Genomic DNA, 11,494 nt, shown 5'->3' with positions numbered 1-11,494 from the left:
TATTGCAATAGATGGGGGAGCTGAATGGGTTATGAGCCCAGCTTTAAAGATGTATTGGATTATTGTAATATCTTGATCACCTTTTAACTTATTATTTAACATTTATGTAGGACTAAACCTTTCAGTGTCCATACATAAGGCACACAGCAGTGTATGCAGCACACTAATTTTAACCTGTGTTGTAGTGTTTCTTATTGTTTATTCCCCTTTTTATCTGTCACTCCCTAATTGTGTTAGGGTGCATTTCTATTTCTTTTGAAAATGTATGTTATAGACCAAATACTTAAGTGGTCAGTCATGTTAAAAATAATACCTGTGTAAAAATCCTAGAGATCAGTTTGACAAAACATATTTAATATGAACTAAATACTGATTTATGAGGTAATTGTGAGAAAATAGAAATTTAAAAAAGGTCAGCTCTAATAGGCTAGTAGTACTACCTGCAGGTGTAGCAGGGAAGCCAACAAAGCCACCGAAAGACTGAGAAATCATCTTTATTTGAATAGACAAATTCAGACAGTAAAAAAGAAAGATGCAAAAACAGGAAGATTACTATAAACAGTCCAAGTCAAGTAAGAAAACAGTCCTTTAAATGCAAAAATGACTGAGGTTACTTTTGGATGAAGGTAGCATGTGCATTTCTCTGCTTGTGATGTTAACAGGAATATGCAGTCTAAAGGTGAAACAGTCTCTAAAAAACAGCCTCACCTCGTAAAGAAGCTCTTACAGAGTAAATGCTAAGTAAGTGTGTGTCAGTCCTTTCTACATAAATGTGATAAATACAGGGGAACAAACATTCATGTCAATTGTTAATACTCATCCAAAGATTTTATAAAAGCACCTTGGAGATGTGGCCATCACTTGTGCACTTCATGTGTTTTGTCCTATACTCTTGATTTAAAACAACAATTTTCAATTCTTTGACTTTAGTAATTGTTCAGATGCTTGCAGTATTATGGTTTGTTTTTAATAGAGCATGCAGAATGTAAGTGCACCAGTAACTAAATGCCTTCCTCCATTCCTCTACTAACTTCAGAACTGGAAACAACCCCAATTGTCCCTCATTCGCAGTAAAAATCTGATTCAAGAGTACAGGTTAAATACCAAGGCTGAATTCCGAGTATATTAATCTAAAAGGTTCTACTAGATCTCTAAAAACACAAAGAAGCAATAACAGTAGTAGTTTTCCAAATCACACCATCTGATAAAATACAAAATTCTGAGGTTTTAAAACTGAGGGGGGAGGGGGGGTGTTAGGTCCTTTCATGCAAGGTTGCTCTTTATCACTGGAACATATGCTGAGCTTCACACAATTCAGACTGAAAGTGAATGTTGTCATTTAACCTTCAAAGTTTGCAGCTGCAGTCTTTTAAGAAAACTATGAGGGCTGATTTAAAGGTTTATAGACGGAGCGATATAAGAGCATGTTTATATCAAACATTTCAGCAATATTCGACAGTACAAAGTCTACACAGTGATGGGAGGATTACATTTGAACTATGAATGTAGATGAAAAACCAGGCATGGGTATGCCTTTTGCCTACAAGCAACTCCTGACACCCCTTTCTCTTGGCGTCATAGACAGATGTTATGTAACATGTTGCAGCTGTTAAAGAGTGCCTTCACACAGTAGCATGGTGATGTAGAATTGTAGCGTCAATGAGATTTTACAAGTTGAACAGAAAAACAATATTGCTACCTCTTTTGATTAATAGTTGTTCAAATTTCCAAATGAAAATGTCAAACATGCTGTTGTTCCAGCCTCTTCAATGTGACAATTTGCTGCTTGTCTTTGCCAACTGAAAAGTTATTTGCAGATAGATGCTGGGCAATAATACATCCCACCACCTCCTGCCTATCCTACTTGAATGTGATTATTTTATTCTTTAAAAAAATCCATCAAATGACATAAGGAAAGAGGAATGGCTTGTAGACAACTGGAACACAAACTTGGTCAAGCCAATTTTTGTACTATTTGATGATATTTCACTTCATTCAGTCAAATCATCAAACCATGTCTGCTGACTACATTTAAAAGAAACAAACGCAGATTTAAGTGAACATTAAATTCTCCCAACACGGGGATGTTTGGCCCAGGTACATGAGGCTGGATGATGAAAAGCCTTTGTCACTCTAGCATGAAATACAACTGTGAGACCCTCAACCATTCAGTACTGCTCATTCGCAACATTTTTTTATGACAGAGCCACTATACAAGTCTCATCTCTTCCACACCTGCTGCACAATTACAGTGCTGCTGCTCCTTCCAGAAGAGGAATTAACAAGAGCTGCAGCACAAGGAGGACCTCTAATGTTACCACTGTGTATCTTACAATCAGACTATTACATATCATACTGTTGGCTGCTCTGACTCGGGGGCAGTAGTGGTGGAGCGGCTGGTTCTTCTGAGGCAGGGGTAGGGAGCGGTGCTGCAGCCACATTAGGGTTAGCAGCAGTGGAGTTGGCTTCCTGAGCCACTGGTGGGTCAGGGGCTGCTGCTCCGGAGGTGCCGTCTGAGGGAGGAGGGAGCATGCTGTTGTTGCTGCTGGTGCTGTCATCACTGGGGGCACTACTGCTAGGAGTGCTACTCTCCCTGGGGGGCTCAGGGGGAGCAGTTGCTTTATCAGAGGCAGAGGACGGCGGGTCAGATGAAGGAGGTGGAGCAGGCTGGGGGTCCGAGGAGGGCTCTGGTGTTACCTCATCTGGGGCAGGAGGAAAGTGGTGGTGGTGGTGGTGGGGGGGGGAGAGAGAGAGAGAGAGAGAGAATGCTTAAAAGGTTAAGACCCACCAAACTGACACTTGAGAACTAGCAGCGACAAGAGCCCCCCTGCTTTTGAGGGAGCGTGCAATTGGCATGCTGACAGCAGGAATGTCCACCAGAGCTGTTGCCCGTGAATTGAATGTTCATTTCTCTACCATAAGCAGGGGTTTAAGTTCTCCGGCACAGCGCCGGATTTCCGGTGTGGCGAAGTTTCTGTCCAGCACGGGCAGAAGCGCTCTACTGTGCGAGCATTTCATTCGCATTTGCCCCTAAAAATATATATATATCTATATTTGTGCGATGATGATTTAGGCGCACAGTGTGCGACTAAACACAACCTACTGTTTACCATAAAAGGCATCGGACGTTTTTTCATCGGTAATCGATCAAATAAATGTATTTTAAAACTCGGTCCTTTGGCTCTGATATAGCCATCTCTCTCCCTGCCTGCAGTCTCCACTGCACTGGGCTTTGTAACAATGTCCCGCCTACAGCCCACTCCAATTGGTTACACGGCACAAGTGATAGCCAGTCAACACTGACGCCTGTACATGCTTTCACATCATGTCACATTGAGACACAGCGCACAGACTGAGGAGAGGCTCAGCGGTAATTTTGAAGGTAAGGTCACAGAAACAAAAGTTGCAATAAAAATCCTCTATGCTGAAGTTTTAATGTCACCACCACATATGATCCATTTCAATGATAACATGCTTGCCCAGAGGCGAAATTTCGACATAAATGCCTGTTTAATTCACATCAAGCTCGATACAATTTTGCAAACAGCCTAAATGATTTAGCTTCTAAAAATAAATAGCACCAAGGCAAAAAAGAGATGTATTAGCTATAAGCCAAAAAGTCTGTTAACCACGGAAAGTTTAATCTTCATTTATAAACTCATTATGCTATAAAACTTTTATCTGAAAAGTAACTACTAAAGCTATTAATGTAGTTACCAAGGTTCCTGCCACTCTCTTTATCTCTTAATCAGGCTGGATCAGATGCGTTTGGTTTATAGATAATTTAACATATTTATTAAAGGTATTTCAAGTGAGATTTGTGTTGTAGTTTGTGTTGAGTTGAAGTATCAGTCAAAATAATCAACAATAAGGTATTTATTCAAAATCATGCAGCCGTAATTAAAATCCTACTACCAGCTATATTTACTTAAGGTATTAAAAAAAGTACTTTTTGTAGAAAATCGGGTGGTGACTGATACGTTAAATAACTCAGTACAACGTACATTATTAACATTGGTAAGTCAGTGCATAAAAGCAGCATTTTATTATTCAATTTCTTCATTTTGTGACCGCAACACCAATCCCCCTGCTCCGGAAAAGATTTCAGATTTTAGGCACACAAATCTTCCTTGCTCCACATTTCAGGCACAAAATTTTTTCTTGCTTTAACCCCTGCATAAACCGTCTCCAAAGGCGTTTCAGACAATGTGGCAGTACATCCAACCGGCCTCACAACCGCAGACCACATGTAACCACACCAGCCCAGGACCTCCACATCCAGCATGTTCACCTCCTGTTGACCACCTTCCAAACTGTCAGAAACCGTCTCAGGGAAGCTCATCTGCATGCTCGTCGTCCTCATTGGGGTCTCGACCTGACTGCAGTTCGTCGTCGTAACCGACTTAAGTGGGCAAATGCTCACATTCAATGGCGCCTGGCACGTTGTAGAGGTGTTCTCTTCACGGATGAATCCCGGTTTTCACTGTTCAGGGCAGATGGCAGACAGCGTGTGTGGCGTCGTGTGGGTGAGCGGTTTGCTGATGTCAACGTTGTGGATCGAGTGGCCCGTGGTGGCGGTGGGGTTATGGTATGGGCAGGCGTATGTTATGGACAACGAACACAGGTGCATTTTATTGATGCATTTTGAATGCACAGAGATACCGTGATGAGATCCTGAGGCCCATTGTTGTGCCATTCATCCACGACCATCACCTCATGTTGCAGCATGATAATGCACGGCCCCATGTTGCAAGGATCTGTACACAATTCCTGGAAGCCGAAAACATCCCAGTTCTTGCATGGCCAGCATACTCACCGGACATGTCACCCATTGAGCATGTTTGGGATGCTCTGGATCGGCGTATATGACAGCGTGTTCCAGTTCCTACCAATATCCAGCAACTTCGCACAGCCATTGAAGAGGAGTGGACCAACATTCCACAGGCCACAATCAACAACCTGATCAACTCTATGCAAAGGAGATGTGTTGCACTGCATGAGGCAAATGGTGGTCACACCAGATACTGACTGGTTTTCTGACCCCCCCAGCCCCCCCCTATCTACATACATATACACACACACACACACATATATATATATATACAGTACAGGCCAAAAGTTTGGACACACCTTCTCATTCAATGCGTTTTCTTTATTTTCATGACTATTTATATTGTAGATTCTCACTGAAGGCATCAAAACTATGAATGAACACGTGGAGTTATGTACTTAACAAAAAAAGGTGAAATAACTGAAAACATGTTTTATATTCTAGTTTCTTCAAAATAGCCACCCTTTGCTCTGATTACTGCTTTGCACACTCTTGGCATTCTCTCCATGAGCTTCAAGAGGTAGTCACCTGAAATGGTTTCCACTTCACAGGTGTGCCTTATCAGGGTTAATTAGTGGAATTTCTTGCTTTATCAATGGGGTTGGGACCATCAGTTGTGTTGTGCAGAAGTCAGGTTAATACACAGCCGACAGCCCTATTGGACAACTGTTAAAATTCATATTATGGCAAGAACCAATCAGCTAACTAAAGAAAAACGAGTGGCCATCATTACTTTAAGAAATGAAGGTCAGTCAGTCCGGAAAATTGCAAAAACTTTAAATGTGTCCCCAAGTGGAGTCGCAAAAACCATCAAGCGCTACAACCAAACTGGCACACATGAGGACCGACCCAGGAAAGGAAGACCAAGAGTCACCTCTGCTTCTGAGGATAAGTTCATCCGAGTCACCAGCCTCAGAAATGGCAAGTTAACAGCAGCTCAGATCAGAGACCAGATGAATGCCACACAGAGTTCTAGCAGCAGACCCATCTCTAGAACAACTGTTAAGAGGAGACTGCGCGAATCAGGCCTTCATGGTCAAATAGCTGCTAGGAAACCACTGCTAAGGAGAGGCAACAAGCAGAAGAGATTTGTTTGGGCCAAGAAACACAAGGAATGGACATTAGACCAGTGGAAATCTGTGCTTTGGTCTGATGAGTCCAAATTTGAGATCTTTGGTTCCAACCGCCGTGTCTTTGTGAGACGCAGAAAAGGTGAACGGATGGATTCCACATGCCTGGTTCCCACTGTGAAGCATGGAGGAGGAGGTGTGATGGTGTGGGGGTGTTTTGCTGGTGACACTGTTGGGGATTTATTCAAAATTGAAGGCACACTGAACCAGCATGGCTACCACAGCATCCTGCAGCGACATGCCATCCCATCCGGTTTGCGTTTAGTTGGACGATCATTTATTTTTCAACAGGACAATGACCCCAAACACACCTCCAGGCTGTGTAAGGGCTATTTGACCAAGAAGGAGAGTGATGGAGTGCTGCGGCAGATGACCTGGCCTCCACAGTCACCGGACCTGAACCCAATCCAGATGGTTTGGGGTGAGCTGGACCGCAGAGTGAAGGCAAAGGGGCCAACAAGTGCTAAACACCTCTGGGAACTCCTTCAAGACTGTTGGAAAACCATTTCAGGTGACTACCTCTTGAAGCTCATGGAGAGAATGCCAAGAGTGTGCAAAGCAGTAATCAGAGCAAAGGGTGGCTATTTTGAAGAAACTAGAATATAAAACATGTTTTCAGTTATTTCACCTTTTTTTGTTAAGTACATAACTCCACATGTGTTCATTCATAGTTTTGATGCCTTCAGTGAGAATCTACAATGTAAATAGTCATGAAAATAAAGAAAACACATTGAATGAGAAGGTGTGTCCAAACTTTTGGCCTGTACTGTATATATACACACATATACACACATACACACACACACACACACACACATATATATATATATATATAATATATATATATATATATATATATATATACACAGTACAGGCCAAAAGTTTGGACACACCTTGTCATTCAATGCGTTTTCTTTATTTTCATGACTATTTACATTGTAGATTCTCACTGAAGGCATCAAAACTATGAATGAACACATGTGGAGTTATGTACTTAACAAAAATAGGTGAAATAACTGAAAACATGTTTTATATTCTAGTTTCTTCAAAATAGCCACCCTTTGCTCTGATTACTGCTTTGCACACTCTTGGCATTCTCTCGATGAGCTTCAAGAGGTAGTCACCTGAAATGGTTTTCCAACAGTCTTGAAGGAGTTCCCAGAGGTGTTTAGCACTTGTTGGCCCCTTTGCCTTCACTCTGCGGTCCAGCTCACCCCAAACCATCTCGATTGGGTTCAGGTCCGGTGACTGTGGAGGCCAGGTCATCTGCCGCAGCACTCCATCACTCTCCTTCTTGGTCAAATAGCCCTTACACAGCCTGGAGGTGTGTTTGGGGTCATTGTCCTGTTGAAAAATAAATGATCGTCCAACTAAACGCAAACCGGATGGGATGGCATGTCGCTGCAGGATGCTGTGGTAGCCATGCTGGTTCAGTGTGCCTTCAATTTTGAATAAATCCCCAACAGTGTCACCAGCAAAACACCCCCACACCATCACACCTCCTCCTCCATGCTTCACAGTGGGAACCAGGCATGTGGAATCCATCCGTTCACCTTTTCTGCGTCTCACAAAGACACAGCGGTTGGAACCAAAGATCTCAAATTTGGACTCATCAGACCAAAGCACAGATTTCCACTGGTCTAATGTCCATTCCTTGTGTTTCTTGGCCCAAACAAATCTCTTCTGCTTGTTGCCTCTCCTTAGCAGTGGTTTCCTAGCAGCTATTTGACCATGAAGGCCTGATTCGCGCAGTCTCCTCTTAACAGTTGTTCTAGAGATGGGTCTGCTGCTAGAACTCTGTGTGGCATTCATCTGGTCTCTGATCTGAGCTGCTGTTAACTTGCCATTTCTGAGGCTGGTGACTCGGATGAACTTATCCTCAGAAGCAGAGGTGACTCTTGGTCTTCCTTTCCTGGGTCGGTCCTCATGTGTGCCAGTTTCGTTGTAGCGCTTGATGGTTTTTGTGACTCCACTTGGGGACACATTTAAAGTTTTTGCAATTTTCCGGACTGACTGACCTTCATTTCTTAAAGTAATGATGGCCACTTGTTTTTCTTTAGTTAGCTGATTGGTTCTTGCCATAATATGAATTTTAACAGTTGTCCAATAGGGCTGTCGGCTGTGTATTAACCTGACTCCTGCACAACACAACTGATGGTCCCAACCCCATTGATAAAGCAAGAAATTCCACTAATTAACCCTGATAAGGCACACCTGTGAAGTGGAAACCATTTCAGGTGACTACCTCTTGAAGCTCATGGAGAGAATGCCAAGAGTGTGCAAAGCAGTAATCAGAGCAAAGGGTGGCTATTTTGAAGAAACTAGAATATAAAACATGTTTTCAGTTATTTCACCTTTTTTTGTTAAGTACATAACTCCACATGTGTTCATTCATAGTTTTGATGCCTTCAGTGAGAATCTACAATGTAAATAGTCATGAAAATAAAGAAAACGCATTGAATGACAAGGTGTGTCCAAACTTTTGGCCTGTACTGTATATACACACACACACACACAGTGGTGTGAAAAAGTGTTTGCCCCCTTCCTGATTTCTTACTTTTTTGCATGTTTTCCACACTTAAATGTTTCAGATCATCAAACAAATTTAAACATTAGTCACATTAGTCAAAGATAACACAAGTAAACACAAAATGCAGTTTAAATGAAGGGTTTTATTAATGAGGAAGAAAAAAATCCAAAGCTACATGGCCCTGTGTGAGTGTTTGCCCCCCAGCTCCTGTTAAAACATAACTGTGGTTGATCACACCTGAGTTCAATTCTGTAGCCACACCCAGGCCTGATTACTGCACACCTGTTCCCAATCTAGAAATCACTTAAATAGGACCTACCTGACAAAGTGAAGTAGACCAAAAGATCCTCAAAAGCTACAGACATCATGCTGAGATCCAAAGAAATTCAGGAACAAATGAGAAAAAAAGTAATGGAAATCTATCAGTCTGGAAAAGGTTATAAAGCCATTTCTAAAGCTTTGGGACTCCAGCGAACCACAGTGAGAGCCATTATCCACAAATGGCAAAAACACTGGTGAACTTTCCCAGGAGTGGCCGGCCGACCAAAATTACCCCAAGAGCGCAGCGACGACTCATCCAAGAGGTGACAAAAGACCCCACAACAACATCTAAAGAACTGCAGGCATCACTTGCCTCAGTTGAGGTCAGTGTTCATGACTCCACCATAAGAAAGAGACTGGGCAAAAATGGCCTGCATGGCAGAGTTCGAAGACGAAAACCACTGCTAAGCAAAAAGAACATTAAGGCTCGTCTCATTTTTGCCAGAAAACATCTTGATGATCCCCAAGACTTTTGGGAAAATATTCTGTTGACTGACGAGACAAAAGTTGAACTTTTTGGAAGGTCTGCATCCCATTACATCTGGCGTAAAAGTAACACTGTATTTCAGAAAAAGAACATCATACCAACAGTAAAATATGGTGGTGGCAGTGTGATGGTCTGGGGCTGTTTTGCTGCTTCAGGACCTGGAAGACTTGCTGTGATAAATGGAAGCAGGAATTCTGCTGTCTACCAAAAAATCCTGAAGGAAAATGTCCGGCCATCTGTTAGTGACCTCAAGCTGAAGCGAACTTGGGTTCTACAGCAGGACAATGATCCAAAACACACCAGCAAGTCCACCTCTGAATGGCTGAAGAAAAACAAAATGAAGACTTTGGAGTGGCCTAGTCAAAGTCCTGACCTGAATCCTATTGAGATGCTGTGGCGTGACCTTAAAAAGGCGGTTCATGCTCGAAAACCCTCCAATGTGGCTGAATTGCAACAATTCTGCAAAGATGAGTGGGCCAAAATTCCTCCACAGCGTTGTAAAAGACTCATTGCAAGTTATTGCAAAAGCTTGATTGCAGTAGTTGCTGCTAAGGGTGGCCCAACCAGTTATTAGGTTTAGGGGGCAAACACTTTTTCACACAGGGCCATGTAGCTTTGGATTTTTTTCTTCCTCATTAATAAAACCCTTCATTTAAAAACTGCATTTTGTGTTTACTTGTGTTATCTTTGACTAATGTTTAAATTTGTTTGATGATCTGAAACATTTACGTGTGGAAAACATGCAAAAAAGTAAGAGATAGAGATTTTTACATATACATATATATATATATATATATATATATATATATATATGTATATGTATATATATATATATGTATATGTATATATATATATATATATATATATATATGTATATGTATATATATATATATATATATATACGTATATATATATATATATATATATATATATATATATATATATACGTATATATATATATATATATATATATATATATATATATATATATATATATATATATATATATATATATATATATATATACACACACACACACACACACACACACACAGACAACCTGAAACATAATGCCTCCAGCATGGCTATTGCAAGCACTGAGGCATAAAAACATTTTCACACACTATAGGTACCTGTCTCCATTGGTGTAGGCTTATCCTCCTCCTTAGTCCCTGAGGTGGGGTTAGCTGTGCTGCTAGCATTGGCACTGCTATGCTCTGCAGCTTTGTTTCCAGCAGCCTCTTGTTGTTGCTGCTGTGCCTGTTGAGCAGCTTTCTCTGCCTGCTCTGCTGCCTCACGCTCCCTCTCCTCTGCCCTGCGCCTGGCCGCCTCTTCAGCAGCAGCCATCTCTGCTGCTAGCTTCTCCATGTCCACCTCAACCTTCTGACTGCACAGCTGAAAATACAGGGAACACTGGTAAAATAAAAGTTTTAACAAATATCAACCCTGAATTTTTACATAAACCTCAAGTTATAACCAGATTTAATGCAAAGAAACGAACTCTGTAAATAAAGTAAGGTGAAAACATGCTCCAGTGTAAATGCTCCCTTTGAGTTTTACAAATCAGAATATGTGCGAATTCAAAACACAACATATGAGTACTAGGGCTGTCAAAATTGTTCAAAAATGACGCTCGAATATTCCTTCTAAAAATAACTCATTCGAATTTTTTTTTTCCGCATTATGTCCACAAGAGGGCAACTAATACAAGGAAACATACTTGTATATGTATTAATACAAGGAAACATAACTACTTGTAGGTATTTTTATTTCAACATGAACGTCTTTGAAAATATTTACATACCTACACATTAAAACACATAAAACAATTATCTATAACATTACATTATAAACGACCGCGGACCTCTCACTCGCCCCCCCTCTCTGACCCGTCAGGCCACACCGTCCGTGGAAGCGCTGCGAATAGCCACGAAGCACCAAGAAGCGAAGCCAGTTTCCTTTTGGCGCCCATGTTGTGCCGCGCCACACCACACAGCTCTGTGGCCGGCTCGTGCCCTGCAGCGATCGTTTTGGCATCTGGTCTATGTGTGCCCTGTGCTTGTTTTTTTTTCTCCACAATCAAATTTTACATTCGAAGGTCCATTTTTTTTTCAAATTCAAATTTAAATTCAAATTTAGAATATTCGTTGACAGCCCTAATGAGTACTAGTGCTCTTCCTTGGTTTCAGGTTTAA

At 41.4% G+C, this 11,494-nt stretch overlaps 1 protein-coding gene across 2 annotated transcripts in view; it reads right to left on the bottom strand.

Annotated features, from left to right (window-relative positions):
• Nucleotides 1-478: 478 nt before the first annotated feature.
• LOC117268395 (SWI/SNF-related matrix-associated actin-dependent regulator of chromatin subfamily E member 1-like) overlaps nt 479-11,494 on the bottom strand; it is a 28,776-nt gene continuing 17,760 nt past the window's right edge. For both annotated transcript variants that reach the window (XM_033644793.2, XM_078161037.1), the window contains exons 10-11: nt 10,433-10,694; nt 479-2,702 (exon numbers count right to left, since the gene is read on the bottom strand). In XM_033644793.2, coding sequence (XP_033500684.1) covers nt 2,344-2,702; nt 10,433-10,694 — 621 coding nt within the window. In that variant the 3' untranslated portion in view covers nt 479-2,343. The remainder of the gene's footprint in view (nt 2,703-10,432; nt 10,695-11,494) is intronic.

The sequence above is a fragment of the Epinephelus lanceolatus genome, chromosome 18, assembly GCF_041903045.1.
Source record: "Epinephelus lanceolatus isolate andai-2023 chromosome 18, ASM4190304v1, whole genome shotgun sequence".
In the NCBI taxonomy this organism is placed as follows: domain Eukaryota; kingdom Metazoa; phylum Chordata; class Actinopteri; order Perciformes; family Serranidae; genus Epinephelus; species Epinephelus lanceolatus.
The sequence above is the reverse complement of the archived record's forward strand: the minus strand, read 5'-3'. Positions and strand labels throughout refer to the sequence as shown.